Source organism: Melampsora larici-populina (genome assembly GCF_000204055.1).
Source record: "Melampsora larici-populina 98AG31 unplaced genomic scaffold MELLAscaffold_8, whole genome shotgun sequence".
Classification (NCBI taxonomy): domain Eukaryota; kingdom Fungi; phylum Basidiomycota; class Pucciniomycetes; order Pucciniales; family Melampsoraceae; genus Melampsora; species Melampsora laricis-populina.
The window spans coordinates 1,674,874-1,692,675 of NW_006768772.1; the positions used below are offsets into that span (position 1 = coordinate 1,674,874).

General features: G+C 41.5%; 4 protein-coding genes across 4 annotated transcripts; 3 read left to right on the forward strand and 1 right to left on the reverse strand.

Annotated features, from left to right (window-relative positions):
* Positions 1 to 1,734: 1,734 nt before the first annotated feature.
* On the forward strand, positions 1,735 to 3,227 carry MELLADRAFT_95969 (uncharacterized protein; the record flags this gene model as incomplete). The annotated part of the gene is made up of 5 exons (XM_007407144.1): positions 1,735 to 1,780; positions 1,847 to 2,355; positions 2,437 to 2,521; positions 2,598 to 2,746; positions 2,811 to 3,227. The coding sequence occupies 5 exons, from the start codon at positions 1,735 to 1,737 to the stop codon at positions 3,225 to 3,227; spliced, it is 1,206 nt and encodes a 401-aa protein (XP_007407206.1).
* Positions 3,228 to 9,861: 6,634 nt separating this feature from the next.
* MELLADRAFT_104207 (uncharacterized protein) lies at positions 9,862 to 11,886 on the forward strand (the record flags this gene model as incomplete). The annotated part of the gene is made up of 9 exons (XM_007407145.1): positions 9,862 to 9,931; positions 9,997 to 10,187; positions 10,488 to 10,559; positions 10,622 to 10,708; positions 10,823 to 10,987; positions 11,093 to 11,399; positions 11,470 to 11,502; positions 11,661 to 11,729; positions 11,774 to 11,886. The coding sequence occupies 9 exons, from the start codon at positions 9,862 to 9,864 to the stop codon at positions 11,884 to 11,886; spliced, it is 1,107 nt and encodes a 368-aa protein (XP_007407207.1).
* Positions 11,887 to 15,607: 3,721 nt separating this feature from the next.
* Positions 15,608 to 16,102, forward strand: MELLADRAFT_95971 (uncharacterized protein; the record flags this gene model as incomplete). The annotated part of the gene is made up of 4 exons (XM_007407146.1): positions 15,608 to 15,647; positions 15,720 to 15,756; positions 15,841 to 15,903; positions 16,009 to 16,102. The coding sequence occupies 4 exons, from the start codon at positions 15,608 to 15,610 to the stop codon at positions 16,100 to 16,102; spliced, it is 234 nt and encodes a 77-aa protein (XP_007407208.1).
* Positions 16,103 to 16,468: 366 nt separating this feature from the next.
* On the reverse strand, positions 16,469 to 17,308 carry MELLADRAFT_104208 (uncharacterized protein; the record flags this gene model as incomplete). The annotated part of the gene is made up of 5 exons (XM_007407197.1): positions 16,469 to 16,579; positions 16,690 to 16,795; positions 16,888 to 16,922; positions 17,012 to 17,102; positions 17,178 to 17,308. The coding sequence occupies 5 exons, from the start codon at positions 17,306 to 17,308 to the stop codon at positions 16,469 to 16,471; spliced, it is 474 nt and encodes a 157-aa protein (XP_007407259.1).
* Between the last annotated feature and the right edge of the window lie 494 nt (positions 17,309 to 17,802).

The following is a 17,802-nucleotide window of genomic DNA, read 5'->3' on the forward strand; positions in this document are numbered from 1 at the left end:
TCCGGTGTACAATTTGGCCCGGTCAAGTTCACGCCGTTCAAATTAACTCTGTCTTTTTCGCTGACCTGGAACCATGGTGGGATCAAAGGTCAGTCAGGTGTGGCAAGTTGGACTACTTGACCGCTGCGAACATACCTGGTCATCGCCTGGAGCGTCCAACGGGTTGATGCTCAGCAAAATAGGAGCATAGCTATCGTCGAAGGCCAGGTAGACCAATTTGGGCACTCGGCTCTTGCCAAAACCTGTCCCCGCTAATAAAAAGTTGGTACGAACATTGATGAGGTGTACCACAGCTTGGACTTGCTGAGCTCGTGCCGGGAATCCGTATTTGGCCTGAAACAAGTCGCCGATGATCTTGGCTTGTTCGTCCTCGCTGATTCCAAGTAGCTCGACACGCAGTTTGGCCGGTGCACTTAGGGATTTGGCTACTCCGAGTGCTAGTTTCTGCGCATTGGCGGCGGATACACTCCTTCGTAGCATTCCGACGGGTTTGGGTTGAGATAGATGTGCAAGTGAACTGGTTGTATGCGGTGAGTTGTGGTGTGACGAGGGTGCCTGATTTGTGAACTTGGCGAAAAATCAGAGCCGGCAGGCAAACTTCAGTTTGTCTAGCAGGTTTTGTCCGTTATGTCCACCCTGCCAGGGTTTTTGCCGCCGCAGTCATGAATTGGTCATGTACGGCCCCGAGTTGTGAGCCAAGAGCTTGATTGCTCATATCTTTTGAAGATATGGGGCCGTGAAGGTATGGAGGGTGGCAAATGATAGATGGAGATCTTGCGCTTTTGTTTCATTATCACCTTTTCATGAGTTGATAAGGTGAATACGTGAGCACGTGAGATGACAGGTTTTTGGCGAAAGCCCTGTCTAGTCTCACGCCAGAAATTTGGGATAGCGCATAAGTCCCTCGCTGGCGCTCGGAGGTACGTGGTACTTGTACCGACGGGGCCGAAGCGAGTGGGACTTATATAAGTTTGGGCCCGCCCAGTTTTCGTAAAATAATATTTTGCCCAATACAGGCCAAAATACAAGCATAGCCTTCAATTGAGATAGCGATATCTCGATTGAATTTGGCCAGTTGACTGCTGTTGACCACTCGACTCCATACCCTCCATACCCTCGATCCCACCACAACTATTCCAACAAACTATTCCAAATCCACGATGGTCAAAAAACCAACCAAAAAGCAACTTCTCTTAGAAGCTGAACAGAGAAGACGTGAAGAACTGTAAGTATTCAAAACCCAATTCTTATCAACAATGATTCACTGACCCATGGTTTTTTTAGTGCGATTCGGCAAGCAAGACAAGCTGGACCTGAAGGCCTTAGCCCTGAACGTGGTAGGGAAGGTACCCCTTATCAAATGTACAAGTAAGCTTCTTTCTTCGATTCTATGTCACTTGATCAAAGTTGTTCAGCTGCTTACCTTTGTGTTTAATTTCTCTCCGCAGACGTGGCCATCATTTTGAAGACGTTACCGGCGGCCCACGTCAATATCAAGATAACGAATTGATCCATTTGGATCCGAAACGCAAACCAGGCTTCCAGGAATTTGAGTGTTGACTTCGTGGACCGCCTCCAGGTGAGTTTTTCCACCCATCTCAGAATTTCTCATTTCCAAACACTCATCTCGCTCTTTTGTATTCTCTTTCTTTCTCTGTCCGTTTCTCCAATCATTCAGTTCCAGCCCCACCGATGTCTTTCAACGCCTTTATCAATGAGGCTCACGTCAACCCAATGCTTGGGAATCACAATATTCAAGGTCAACCTCGAGCTGTGAGCGGTAAGTACTTTCATCCCTCCGTTGAAAACAGTTTTCATCAATTGAACTGATGTGATTCTGATTCAGAAACACATGTTGACATCAACTTAACTGTTACACCACCGCCACGATACCCTGAAGTGGCCATTCAACCTAGCTTGGAAGCTGACGAGGCCAAACCAAGCCTTGTCAAGCTATGGTTCCACGTCTATACTCCGATCCCGAAGACCAAGGCTGAAAAACAAGCCGGAACCGCCCAGAAGTACATCGATCTCACAAGTGAGCCGGCTTTCAACTCTGTCATTCAAATCCACGGGGCTACACTCGTCGATGTCAAAGAGGCCGTCTTTGATGCTTGTGCTGAAGTCAAAGCGGTATGTGGATCGCTTCTCAGAGAGGCTGATCTAGATGGTAAGTTGGCATTCAAAGGCTACGTGGCTGGCCGTGGACCGTTTCTCAAGTCGGCCTTGAAAATGATTGCATCGGAGGTGGTCCTTGACCAGTTCAAGGAAACCATGAAGGCCAACAAGGGTAAAGAAGTTGATTTCAAACTTTTCATTGATAATCCAAAGACTGCCAATCGTCTAAAATCAAAGGTAAGTTAGTTTTTTACTTTTCAATTCCTTTTCTGAAATCTCATTTGCTGATGATGTTCTTTTTCCAAAAATACTGAACAGGAGGACACTTTTGATCGAGCCACTCTTGACAGTCATCCAAATTCATTGGCTCCTCATCGAATCGATGAATTAGAAATGCACATAAGTACTGACTTCATCTTGGCCTCATCATAAACCTCTACTGATCCCTGTTTGATTACAGGATATTGATGTTAATCCAGAATGGCAGCGTATCCGAGTCAAGCTCATGCAGGACTATGGATGTGTCTCAATTGGCGGTTGGGAGTGTATGGGGCTTATCAACCCAGAAAATACCAACGAGGCAGTCCACTTGAGCCATTTGATGATGGATACTTGGGCAACTGCATTGGTAAGTACTTTCTTTTTCATCATCTTGATCATCTTTCATTGACCAATTTCCTTCTTTGAACCAGTTCAAACGCAAACCTGGAGCAACCGAGATGGTGCCTCCCAAGCTACCTGAATTCCGATTTTGCCGCATTTCCAACCAACCTGGTCATCCTCATGGACAACCTGCTGCCCCTGCCGATAACGTTCAAACTACTTCACAAATTCCCAACAATCGTACCGAGTCACCTATTCCAGGTCCTCCTCCACCTCTCAAAGACTTCCTTACTTGGGCCAAGATTTCACCAGACGATGAAAACACCCGTGCCCTTCTCAAGAAGCTCGACATCATTGATTACAAAGCATTCCTTTCGCCCTCTTTAAATGTTACAACCCTTGCTGCGTTGGGATTCGCGTATGGAACCGCAGTACGTTTACATGATCAAGCCCCACTTTATCAAGCTGAACTCAAGAGACGCAAGAATCCCGGCTTTTGGGATTGATCCAGTCTAACAAGATCAAAATCCATAAAAAATGTTATTGTAGCAAGCACTTGTGTAGCTTAGCAAATATTGTATCCATTCTTAATCCTTGTAAAAGATCGACTGTTTGACTGCTACTGCTGAAATGAAAATTTATGTATGAACCTGTGAAAACCTGGTCTATAAGACCATTAGCCTTTTGCCATAGTAAGATTTTTAAAAAAATACTCGAGTAAAATTGAAGACTTATTGAGGTAACTCTTTCATATTGGTTCATCCCAATTGTATTCAACTTGTATCTCAACACACTTTTGGTTATCATGATTATTGACTTCATCATCTCACAATTGATGAATTGCACAAACTTATTATGGAAGTTTTTGAGATAAGCTCTTAAAGCAATGGGTTATGGCTCATTTTTAATCAAGGTAATCAAAAAAACAACAATGGGTATGAGAACCCTTTTTATTACTCAGGCGCATACAGAGAAATTTCTTTTGGTGAGATGATACAACATGACTTTTCTTTAGGTTTGAGATGAGAAACCATAATCAAAAACTTCTTCGTAGAGTGAAACTTTTTGAGCTCGTCCAGATCATATCAATAATACCCACATGTCTCATAAAGTTTCTCAATCACACTACACAAAATGTAATCTTTACCGGGCGGTAAAGAAAACTACTGACATAGAAAACTCCTGAGGCAACAGGAAGAGAGCTAAAAATCTGGAAAAATATGCACCTTGTTCCTAGATGTTGGGGTGTGATGATGAGTATTTTTTTGTATTTTACACACAGATATTGGTTAGTGTACTAACAATAAAGGCTGAAAATCATCAAAAACCCACCTGTAACAATACCTGAAATTTGGGTCATGATCATGAAGACAATATTTTGTGGTCTAAAAACTACAACAACTTCTGCAATTCTGCTCCAAACAACTCAATTTTTGGCTCAGTCAAAAGCTGAACCATTCTCCTTTACACTTAATAAAGGCAGTAAGGTGTTATTTAGTCATGTAAACGCTCTACATATGCTCAAACAGTTCTGCATGAATTGCTCTGTAGGATCTTTTGTAGACCGGCTACAGATGTGATGTCTCAATGATAAATGTAAAGGAAAGACTCACCTTTTTGATAAACTTAAAATCGAGTGATTTGATTTAGAACTGCAAAAGGTATTGATGTTTGAAGATTTCAAAATCCTCTCTTCAAGATCATGGGCCAAATTTCAGGTATTGTTACAGGTGGGATTTTGATGATTCTCAGCCTTTATTGTTAGTAGACTAACCAATATCTGTGTGTAAAATACAAAAAAATACTCATCATCACACCCCAACATCTAGGAACAAGGTGCATATTTTTTCAGATTTTTAGCTCTCTTCCTGTTGCCTCAGGATTTTTCTATGTCAGTAGTTTTCTTTACCGCCCGGTAAAGATTACATTTTGTGTAGTGTCAGGGTACTCGTGGATACTTCACTCATGATCACCATCAAACATCGTAGTTTATTGATTGCATCCTCTAAAGTCCGATTTCTTCTGAGTCAATCTTTGAAGACCTTGAAAATTCGCTTGATCGGGTTAAAATCCGGTGAGTACGGTGGTAGATAACGGACAAGGATGCCCAAAGATGCGCACAGGCGTTTGATTGCTCCACCATGATGGATGGTGCAGTTGTCCAGCACTAATACCGAATTTCGAGCTGGGTATCGGTTCATGACAGGCAGCTGGAATATATGGATGCATAACCATCAGTTTCATCGAATGTACACAAAGAGAGAAGAAAGGAATGAGAGGAACTTACCAAGATGTGCTTGAGGAACGCTTCAAAATCCTTTCAAAGGTATGCGTTGACCTTTGAGTGTACTGCGAGTAACCCCATTTCGCATATGGCTGCAAGCATGCTGTAATGGGGTCCACATCTTCTTTGCTTCAACTTTGCAGGTCGTTCACCTTTCTTTGATCTGACTTTGTTTCACATGACTTCTTGTTATGTTAGACCGGTCTCGTCTGAAAGAGAAAAGCAAGTCAGTTACTGAATCCTCAATTGAAGATAAGTAAAGAGATTGAACTTACCAAAAAAAACAAGGCATTTGGGATCAACATTAGCAATCCGGATGGAATAAGCTGCCCGTCGTTCCGCTGATTGGTTGGGATCGACCTTTGAAACTGTGTGAACCGTTAAGAAGAGCCTCTCCTTCAAATCGTTTGCGATAGTCTGGCGACATGCGAGTAGATCAGTGTGATCATACATCGCCTCTTGAACTTCATCCAGGAAAAGGGTCGGATCGTCTTCGATAAGCTCGATCATGAACTTGCGGTCCTCCTTAGAGTACAAAGTCGGGCGGCCTCGTTTCTTGTAGGTCATGGTGTTTCTGATGACACAGTGAGTGAGTTCGTAAATATTCCTCCATTGTCTGAAGGACTTTGCAGATATATCGCACTGCAAACATTATTCGGCTTCCCCAAGTGGGCAGGAAAAAATGATTGGGAGTATGATTTGTCATAAAATGATCTATCACTCCACACCTAAGCCAGAACACACACACTACATATGTGCAACAGGCTCAGTGAATAGGTGGTTATCATGTACATACAGTTCTGCTCAGTTATCTGCTCATCAGCGTAAGTTATTCATATGTAATACATGCTGTAACTTTTTTCAGATTGACAAAAGTATTCAAAAGATTGACTACATACACCCACCCAGTGTTTTGGTGTGATCTCATCAACTCAACTGCATGTAACACCCTTTCTGTTACTATGAAACAGCTTCAGTAATATTGCCTGAGCAGCTACAGAATTCTATGTAGTGAATTTTTGCAACAATTTTTTCAAGGTCAAAAAAGTTTCATGTGGTATAACATGTGATTTATTCATTCTGATGGGCAAAAAACTGAGCAGACCTGTATGTACATGATAGATAACTATCTATTTAGCTTGCTGCACATATGTAGTGTGGGTGTTATGTCTCAGGTGTGCAGTATTGGATCCTTTTATGACAAACTGTACTATTAATCATTTTCCTCTTCCAACTTGGGGAAGTTGAATGATGTTCACAGTGATCGGTGAGAATCTTGTTGTTGATCGCTGAAATGGGTTGTCCTAGAAGCCATTTGTTAAGGGCAATCACTTTGAGTTGAGGGCTATACTTGATGAACGGCATTCTGTATGTTAAGTTTGATTCTGTAGTGAATTCGAATCTGACAAAACTGGAAGAACAAAGGCGATGATGTTTGTAGGCGATGAGGATGGTTGAGCTACACTCAAGAGCGGTCAACTGGCCAAATTCAATCGAGATATTGCTATCTCGATTGAAGGCTCAATACAAGCATATTTTGGCCAATACAGGCCAAAATATTATTTTACAAAAACTGGGCGGGCCAAGCTTTTTTGGATTGACTGTAAAATGTATGAGCTGGTAATTTGTTCATGCATCATTCATTCAACTGTGAAGAAATCAAACTTGTTTCCAAACACAAATAGAAAAAGAAATGTGGTTCCAAACCTGTTGGAGTTGAACCAGGTAGTTTTTATGAATACAACTGCACCTATTGGTGACCCAGTTCTGATTTCATCTTGTGGCCTAAGCTACATACACATAAATATTCTAACAGAGTGTAGCTGACAGTTAAGTCACAATCCTAGTAAACCTGCAAGTTGAATTGTCCTACACAAAGTGGTTCTGGAACTTTTCCACAAAGGTTCCAGAACACTTTTCCACAAAGCCAGAAAAGAAATTTTTGGCTGTGTTCTGGCTTTGTGGACTTGTGGAAAAAAAACTACAGTCGATTGCAGAAAGCTTGCCAGATTGGTCAAGCCTCTGCCTCACACCTGATCCGTGCGCTCGGCTATAAAAAGTTTGGATTTGACTTTTTTTTTCTTTTTTTCTGAACTTTCTTCCATCACAAATCTCTCCGTGATGGAAATATCATCCAACAGCTCAACTACAGTGTGACCAAGTGGACCCTCACCCTCCTCAATCCCTCTCCCACCTCCCTCCCTCTTTCATCAGTCGATTTTGGATTTTTTTCATTTCCCAATTCGCCAATTCCTTGTTATTTTTCTGGATGCCTCAAACTGATCATTTCATCAATCACACGTAAGTCATCTTATCGTCCTTCTATCGCATCTATTTAATGTTGATTTTGAGGCTTTTTTCTTGTTCTTTTTTTGACTTGATCTTGTTTTTCTTCTTTTTTTTGACCATATAGATCAAAGACACAGTGCCCGTGAAGGACGCCCCCGACGTCGGAGGCCTTCAAGAGTTCAAAGGCAAGCCTTTGTACTTGCTGGAGCCCCAGACGTCGGGGGCCCTCACCACGGGCACTGTGAGACTACCTCCACTCCTTGTGCAAACGGACACTGTCACAGCAATGATGATACTCACTTTTGAAATGATTATGAGTGATTTAGGGAGGTCTCATACTTGAGCTATCTCTTGCACCAGACCAGTGCTTCCTTTTTTTCAAGTGTCCTTGTGATATGTTTTGCTTTATGATATCATAACTCATAGTTTCTGTCTATGACTTATAAAGTTGTAGTGATTGAGGCTTATGCTAGTATCTGTTCTTGCATTTTCTATTTGTGGTTGTGACGTCTCTTACCCTTTGTTTTTGTCTTGATTCATGCAAGGTCAATGTGTTTTGAAATTATGAGCCTACAAACTGAGAAAGCCTCATCAATATCCCTCATGATCCAACATAAGTTGACCCCAAACGACTAATAGTTAATCGAGCAGAATGTGATTCACATTACTGTTTTTTTCATTATCTTTTTCAAATCGACCAAAAATATTCAACTAAACTTACAATCTCATTACTTTTTCAATCAAATCTCAATAAAACAAAGAAGTCAATACTTATGTTGTTCACCCAAAAATCTGGACTGAAATCTCAAAAATTGCTCTCAGATATAAACAATTCTTTATTAAACAAAAATTCTATTAACAAAAATCCAACGGGAATCTGAAAAGTTATTCAAAGAAATCTCAATAATGGTTATATTTGAATCTGAATTAAAAAGAATGATGACTTGATGTGTATGGAAAATCAACCGAATTTGGCCATTTCTCCCTTTCTGCATTAATTTATTAGAGTCAGGCAACACAACATTTAAAAGGCATTTACAGCCATTCCTAGAATCATTGGTAAATTTCGACGTTCTGTGTGTTGCACGGATTTAACTCAGGTTTAATCTGAGGTCCAAAAGTCAGTTTTGCACCTCAAGACTAGCCTAAATCTTATTTTGGCTCCGTCTAACTTTAAAATTTTAGAGCATCATTGCTGTCATTTTTGAACAACGCACTCTCTGGGGGTGCCTGGTCTGCCCCCCCAGAAAGAAGCTGCCTTCGTCCTTCCACCTGTTCTCTGGCGTCCACCAGCTTCAACCGGCTCAATATTCTTTTCATCAAATGAGGTACGTAAAATTCAACCTGGTCTGCCAAAGATTTCTACCACGATACTCAATCCATGATGTTTTGATTCATCATTTCGATCTCTATCGTTATAGGCGCACTCAACGGATCCTGATCTCACTTTCGGCCATCGAAGCTCACCACGTTAATTTGAATACGACTTTGATTCCCCCTTTTTGTAATGTATGGTAGCGTCACTATGAAGAAGGAACAACCGAAGACGATTGTGTCAATGCAGAAAGAAGGGTATGTGGTGATTTAATTCAAAGTTTGCGATCATAGCCAGACCATCCAACAACAAACACTTGATTTCTACCGAAGAAACAGGGTGTGTCTACCAAAGAACTCTAGCAAACGAAGTAAGATTTTGTATCCCATTCTACTTTGCCGAAGTTTCAATCATGTAATTGACTTTGTTTTTCCTCCTCATAATGTTCAAAATGAAATGGAAATCAAGGCAATGACATCATATGGAATGGGGATATGAGGTCACTCTTTTTGGGGGTTCCAACAACACCGACTTTCTACATCTTGATATGGCCAAAAGGTATAAATACCGGTCCTTTTGCGGAGATTATCCTTTCCCCTCATCAATCTAAGCCCGTAAGAGATATCATATTTTTGTTAAATTTTGTTTGTGCTTGTTTCTGCTCAATCATATCCTGATATCTTTTATCTTTAAATTCCGTCAATCCCCAGATACACTGCCAGCATTAAATAGGTTCCCTGGTCGGAACATGACCTAGGCTGGGAATATCATTGAGAGAAGAATGGAGCATCAAATCATCTTGCACTGCACATCTGAGCCATAAAGCATACACTACATATGTGCAAACATCTGAATAAATCCTTAGCTATCAGCTACATACAGGTCCGCTCAGTTATCTGCTCATCTAGATAAGAAAATCATGTGTAATACATGCTGTAACTTTGTTCAGATTGAGACACACATTTCAAAATATTGACTACATATATCACAATGGCTACTCAGGAAATATTGATGGAACTGTGTAACAGTAGCAGAATGGGAATCTGATCACTAGGACCCATATTCCCATCTGGGAACCTCTTTAATGCTGGCAGTGATATCGAACTTCTGTCTCTCAACTCCAACTTATTATCCCAGTTTAACACCAGTATCTTCTATTTGGTCCGTTCTATTTCCCTCACGCTCCTTTTTTTCTTCTTGCTCATTATTTTTCACATATAATATCTTGATCAGCTTGGCAAAAACAATCAACATGTCTCACCAACCTTCACCAAACCCAAATGCCTCCGAAGTGCCCGCTGTCGAAGGACACATGAATGCGCGTCAGTATATCTTTCTACATGGGTACAGTGTTCTATTTCATAATCTGATTAACTTTCTTTTTAAGTTTTTGAAGTTAGTTCTAACAAAACGGGCAACGACGCTCCTGCTACCTGTGGTCTTCAAAATCCACTGTACCGGATCGGCACGGCACCTCGGGTTCAATTCGATAAAAGAAACGAGATGACCGTGCAGGTCAAATTTAAATTACATAGTGATAAGGAAGTCGAAGTCGACAACCAGCCCGCATGTATCAAGGTAGCTAGCAGGGGCCGCAAAGCTGCTGCGAGCTCTGCGGCGTCCTACAACTTAATTGATTCCAAGTTGTTCAATGATGGGAACATCATTGAACTCGTGCAGTGTCTATTTGGAAAGTCTTTAAATGACTTCAAAGGTATGTGTGCTGACATATGCGAGGAGTATCAAAAAGGCATGCGACACATGGTTCTCCAAAGCAATATTGCGCCTTGACTCAGATGGATGGGCCAGGTTGGCCGTGCCAAAGTCTTTCTTGTCGATTCTCAAACGTGGCAAACCTTTGTGGATTTACTTTTGAAGGCAACCAAGCACAAGGGTTGCGTGACAATCTTCAGTGAAAGTCAAAAGGAAAAAGCCAGAAAGGTGGCTCAGGTACGTAGTCTCTTTTTTTTCCGGTGTTCATTTTTTTTTCTGACTTTAATGACGCTCCTTAGGCTTGCGCTGCGAAAGAACTGATCACATCAGCCAGAGGCCCATCTGCATCCGAATCGGAGGTTCGGGTTCTTACCAAGGAATTAGAGGTTTGTATTGTGTTTTTGTTTGTCCCTTTATTTGCTTTTTGATATCCTCCTCGTTTTTTTTTGATATCCTCCTCTTTTTTTTTCGATATCCTCCTAACTCCGCCAATTTGACAGGACGCCCGTAAGCGGATCGCGCTCCACGAACTGACTGCGCAGCTCTTCCATGATCATGCTCAAAAGGGGAACTCCGGAGACGGGGTTGTCTTGGTTTGCCCATGGGATCCTAAGATCCTTTACCGGTTAACATGGAGCGGGGCTTGGGTTTGGGCCAAAGTGGTGGTGAGCTTTCTGATTCTCGTCCTCATAAGTTTCAACTACTTCTCATCCTCACCATTTCGATCTACTCTTTCCCTTTTCTCATCTCCTTTTCCCTTTCCATCTCAGCAAGCGGGAATGGCGACTCGTGAAATCCCTCCTCGCACTTATGAGTACCTCGCGATTATGAAGAAGTCCCGTGTCTACCACAAGGCTATGAAAGTAGACGATCGAGTGAAGATGCGAAGCGGCGATTTGCACTTGGACCTTTCTCCTACCTTTAACAAGGCTGGCGGTTCTCATCAGTCTTTTTTCGAACCACCAGCAAAATTATTATTTCAAAAACCAATGGCTGGTGGCTCCAAGAGATCTGCGATCTTCAGTACCTCCGATGATGGTGAGAGAAATGATAAGAAAAAAATCAAGGTTGAACCTGGTACGCTCACCATCTCTCAATATCTTGAATACTCTTTTGCTCAGATTTTGATTATCGAACTTTTTTGTAGGCTTTGAAGATGAAAAAAGAGGAATCAAGCCAAGTAAGACTCCATTTCACACTTTGCCTTATCCACCCTTTTCCTTATTTGACCACCGATATTTTGTTACCCTTTTCCTTATTTGACCACCGATATTTTGTTACCCTTTTCCTTATTTGACCACCGATCATTTGTTTCATTCTAATCTCTCACTTGGGTAGCCAAAAGGATCACCATCGTGTTGTCCTCCGATCCACCCTCTCCTTCACCTATCATCAAACGAGAGCCAGGTATGTCACATGTTCTCGTCATCATCTATTGAACCTATTCTGAGATCAACATGTCATCTTCCTTTCCTCCTCATTGTTTAATTCACCGTCATTTGGTAGGCTCGCCCTCCGGATATGGAAATGGCATGGCCATTATGCTGTCATCGGACTCACCTAAACCCAAAATCTTCTCGTCTCAAGTTACGGTTAAGAACAACATTCAAAATGAGCCAGGTACATATTTTTATTGTGGTTTGTGTCACTGACGAATCACTTACACGTTCTTTGATGTCATTCTTTGATTATCAGCTGGTACGATGGACCTTGCCCCAGTCAACTCAGACAAAGATGTCCGTGCTCATGCAGAAGCTCTAGAACAATTTTTGCTCCACTGCAATGTTCCAAAAGACGACCACACCACCAGAACTATCCTCAACTGTGCCGGCGTCAAATCTTGGACCGACCTCATTCCCAGTGTCCAATTCACCGAGAGTTCTCTCACTGCGCGAGGCATGCACCCTAGTATGGCCTCGATGTTTGAAGCGATGGATCGTGCCAATGATCTCAAGATCGACATTGACGAGCTCAAAGATGATGACAAAGTTCTTCACGATCTAGTTCAGGCCTCCAGCCCTGCCTCATCTGTCCAACAAGTGGCTCCTTCCCCAGAGTATTGACTTCCGGACATGAATCCGACGTTATTTTCCACCTATCAGAATTGTTACTATCCCCATCGCGCAAAGATTGCTCTTGCCTTGCAGATCTATCAAAAGATCCCTCCTTATTTCCCAAAATCATTTTTTTGACTCGGCACTCAAATGTTTCCCACTTGTTTGTGACTCGTGCTTCTCGTGATTCCAATATTTCCTCCTGTTTTTTTGTATGGCGACGCAAATACCGCCTTGGATTGTTCCGTCTCGTGACCTTGCTTGTGACTCGTGCTTCTTGTGAATGAAAGGTTTCCACCTTATATGTGACTCGTGCTTCAACTGTTTTCAATTTTTTCCTCCTTATTTGTTTGGTGACGCAATTTCAGCCTCTGATTCTTCTGTCTCGTGATGACATTTGAGCCACCTCCTGAAACCTGAGAAGTAAGACCCAGTGATCATCCAACTGGTCCAAATCCAAAGTTTGTTTAACTTTTAAGTACTCATCACGACTCTTGATGAGTAGTTTTTAATGTTTTGATTAGATCAAAAGTTTAATCTTTAATGAAATATAATTAATATATCATTAATGTTTTTTTCAATTGAATTGATCTCAAGGGGTTCATCACTAAGAAATTTGGTCTCTATCAAATTTCGTTATAGAGAAATTTTTAGGCCTAACCATTTTTGAAAGGTTAGCTATATGTGCCTTTTCTTTCATGACTCGCTTTTATGTTTTTGCTCACTCAAACATAAATAAAAAATAATAACCACACTGATAATATTCATTTCAAAGACAATCCCCTAAAAAAAAAAGATTTTAATTTGTAATAACCGAAAAACTGTAACAAATATCCTCTGAGATGTAACTAAAGGGTGAAATTTTTTTGTATTTGCATCTACACATTGGATTTTATCGCTTGATTTATTATCTTCTTTGTAAGTAAAGAAATATACGGCAATTGTAATAATTCAGACTCTTCCAAAACAAACTTCAAATAACTTGCAAATTGAGATTATAAATAACCACTCCCTCTATAAAAACCTTGACAGACCTCTTCCGTAAACAACTCCATACAAGCCACAAAAATACTTGCTCTTTCATCATCCGCATCCAAAGCGTGCTGCAAGGCTTGAGATTGCCTGAGTCTGGACTTTAATACAGAGAAGCCCTTTTCGATAGGGTTGAAGTCTGGACTGTAGGCCGGTAGATAGACTAACCTAACCCCTCGCGCAGCGCATAGCTCCTCAACTCGGCCCCCGTGGTGGATAGGAGCGTTATCCATCACGAGGACGCTGTTTCGAGCTGGAAAAGGGTTCATGGCTGGAAGCTGAACCAGACCAGACCAGACAAAGAAGTAATTAGATTTTCAGATACCAATCTCAAGGAGTAGAAAAACAAAAATTTGATGTACCAGGCCGTGTTCCAAGTACGACTCAAAATCCAGCTGGGAATAGCCACCCGGCTGAACGGACACGGCCACGATCCCATCCATGGATATCGCAGGCAACACTGACCATCGGAAGGCCTGAGTGGCGCGCTGGAGGCGAGGAGTACGTTGCCCAATAGGTGCCCGCGCATGGGTCCGAAACAATCGACGTTCTGAGATTGCACTTTCATCTGAAATGCAGCATGTTAGTCTTTGTGTAACTTTTGAGCAGACACAAGACCAGCGAAAACCACACATACCAACAAATACAAGACATCGTGGATCAATTTCCGAGATCTCCGCTATATAAGCACCCCGCGCAATAGCTGACTGGTTTGGATGCACTGTTTGGGGTTTTTTTCGAGTCCAACCAAGGCGAGTTCGAAGTTTGCTTGACAGAGTATTCACCGAGACAGTTCTTCCAAAGGCATCTTGAATCTTTGCTTGGAGTTCATCAAGATAAAGAGTTGGATCTACCTCGAGCGCTTGCAATATGAATTCTTTCTCGGGTTCTCCTAGAGCTGTTGGCGCGCCAGCTTGCATGTGATCCAAAGGATTGGTGACCACAGCTCGAGTGGCGCGGTAAAGATTGAACCAACGGCAAACGGTGGTGAGAGAGAGATCGACTCCGGTTGACCGTACAATCTCAGGAAAGGTCATTCCTCGTAAAACCATGCGGACCACGACCAACTTGATATCGGAGCTGTAAAGATTTTTGGGCATGATGATTATGGGAATGGAGAGCTTGTTGGCCTTCGGTGAACGAAATAATGCGAAATAATGGAGGAAAAAATGATTTGAGAAATCACGAATCTTTTCTTCGTGGTAATGAGAGAAAATGAAAAGAGGAAAACGGGGGTGGAAGAGGTGAGGAAGTAAGCAAGAGGGCGAGAGAGAGAGAGAGAGAGAGAGGAGGGTGACAATACCACCCTTTTTTCCAGGCTGTATCAGGCTAAGCGTGAGAGCCAAGAAATAGGTCGACTCGGGGAAATGTCAAACGTCAGAACTGTATCCCACGGTACATTTGGTCAAAATCCTTTTTTTTTAGTTTTTGCCGGTTTTGGATTAAATCCCGACACAACACAAGAAATTAAAAAGCCACCGATGATTCTAGGAATGGCTGTAAGAGTATCAAAGGAACTCAATTACAAAGATACATTGGTTATAGAAGAAATGGTAATATCAATCCAATCAACAGAAATCATTTTCTATAACTGGATAATAAAAAATTCAATTGAATCAGATGAATCTCAATCAAATGCCCATCTCTTCTTAAGGATTGTGGCATTGGCATTGGTATAGTAAATCTGGTCATGTGACGGTCTCAGTTTGAATTGGGGTAGTCTTTGATCTATACGGTCAAAAAAAAGAAGAAAAATCAAGATCAAGTCAAAAAAAGAAAAAGAAAAAGATTCAAAATCAATATTAAATAGATGCAATAGAAGTCTGATAAGATGACTTACGTGCAATTGATGAAATGATCAGTTTGAGGCATCCAGAAAAATAAAGAGGAATTGGCTAATTGGGAAATGAAAAAAATCCAACATCGACTGATGAAAGAGGGAGGGAGGTGGGAGACGGATTGAGGGGGGTGAGGGTCCACTTGGTCACACTGTAGTTGAGCTGTTGGATGATATTTCCATCACGGAGAGATTTGTGTTATGGTTGGTTGAGTGATTTTCTATAAACTCATCAGAGTCCCACGCTGTCGCTCGCTGTACTGTCGTTCATTCCCTCTCACACCAAAACTTACTAGATATCCTCCAGACCTTACATCTTGGACTATCCCATCAGACCTGCCTCAAGAATCAAAGAATTTGCTATGCTGTTCTTAAAAGTTGTCATTGCTGCTGTTCTAGCTGGTCAGTGAATCCACACTAATTCATATCTCTATTCATACTCAATCTTACTCAATCCTCTATTTATTCTTATAGCCACAATCTCCGCCACCCTTGTTCAAGTTGACCAACCGTGAGCAAAGCCTTAATGACTTTCTTTGTGTTGCTGCAAGTGCTCTCAGAAACTTTACCTAACACATGATTTGCTTGATCTCAGTGTCACTCGTGACGTCCTACAACGACGATTTGTAGAGTTTAGTCCCTTCATCGAAAAGAGATCGTAAGTGAACGTCACGACCATCAACTCTTGTTACTCTACCCTTGTACATCGTTTGACTGATTGATACGATACCTGCCTGCACAAAACCAATCTCACTAACTCAAGACTCCTCAAAACTCGTGACTCTGGTCCTGGACCTGGTCCTGCACCTAGAAACCCAAAGTGCCGCCCATGTGATGACGGGACCGGTTGTTGTTGATCTGGCACACTTCAATGGAATCAATGTATGTTGCAGTTCAAGAGGGCTATATGTGGACGTAAACGCTTATCATAACATGCAACAAAATGGAGCAAGGTATTGTATGCAAAGTATCAAACAGCCTCAAAGCTCTGATGACACTTGAAGCATTGAAATGGATAAAAAGTCTTTTAATGCATTGACTGCAACAAGCCTGTATATATGGAAATACAAGGGAGGAGTGTCTGTAAGAGAAAAATTGAAAGAAATTACATGTCCGTTGGATTATAAATCAAGCAATCAAATGAGTTAAAGGACATCGTATCAGAAGGATTTCGTTGAATGAAGGATTGAAGGAAATGGAACTAAATAGGCGGAAAAATCAAATTATGGGGTTGAATTCTGTTGCTTGTTTTCTGATATTTTGATTTTCCAGTTGCACGAGATAGCAGTAGGGTTGGTAAACTCCGGGTCTTCAAATATCAGTACATCTCCATTCTATACACGAATGAAAACAAAGCAATTACAAATCAAAAACAGTATTCTTGCTGGAGAGACATTGTGCAAGTTTCAAAAATGATTGGACTGATAGGTTGGTTGAACTTTACCTTTCCGTGAGAAGCACATTTTTGTACCAAATAGTCCATTCCACCTCTGGGTGGTGATAGTTCCTCCATTCGCGGACTCATACCATCGATCAAATGAGCTTGATGTCTACATTTTTGTAATACAAAAGATCCAAAAAAATTGGTGTAAGTACTACGTATTCAAGAAGCATTTTATTCCTGTCTTGTTATAGAACTTACACTTTACAATTCTCAGTATTTGTTCGAAGAACGACCTATTTAGGATTATGATGAAATGAGATATTGAGTTTATTTCCATCTTGACTTCAAGGGTGCGAGTTTCCCTTTTGTTCTTATGACTTACAGTACAAGTACCGCAACTTTTTGCTTCAGAATCAGTAAAGTTTTTCTCAGAAGTATAAACGTCCGACGTATCAAAGAATTGACTCAGTGCGCTGTTTGTTGAAAGAAGGCGTATAATTGAGTTTTCTTATTGGTGTGGAGTGATTGTCAGATTGAAATGTACTTACTTGAAACAATCTTCTCCTTTTACCTCAGAAGATCCATAGCAAACTGGATCTCCCCATCCCATATATGCAGTAACTTGGCTAACGAGAAAAATCTCGATCGCTACAAGGAGCATAGATTTGATTAAGATCATTGTTAAAAATCAGTAGTTTTGATGAGATGAGTTCCGAGTGTCCTTTGATGTGATGTGGATTATTTTAATGAACCGAAATCCTGAATCACTTTGTTGAGATTGGAGAATCGACAAAGATTTGATTTGTATGAAGAGCGCGTCAGGCTGGCAAACTGGGAGCTATCAGAAATGTTTCTTTTCGAAACAGCAGGTTTCATATGGCTTAACTCAAAATCCCCACTAATTGGTTCGATCTTCTGAGGGCAACAGCTCACATGGGTCGGTCACTGTGGACAAGAATACAAAAGGCTTTCTAAAGCTTGACCACAATTCCGAGCTGATTTGCTTCAGTTTTGCCGGACCGTAAGCTTGTTTGAGCTTGTTGGATTGAACCTGATTGAACTGTATGTCATATGTTATTTCATGATGTATAACATGGACAAAAGCACAGCCCCACCAGTTCAGCACCGCGAGCGCTCCTCTTGTGGACAGCTAAACACAGTGTCATGCGATTC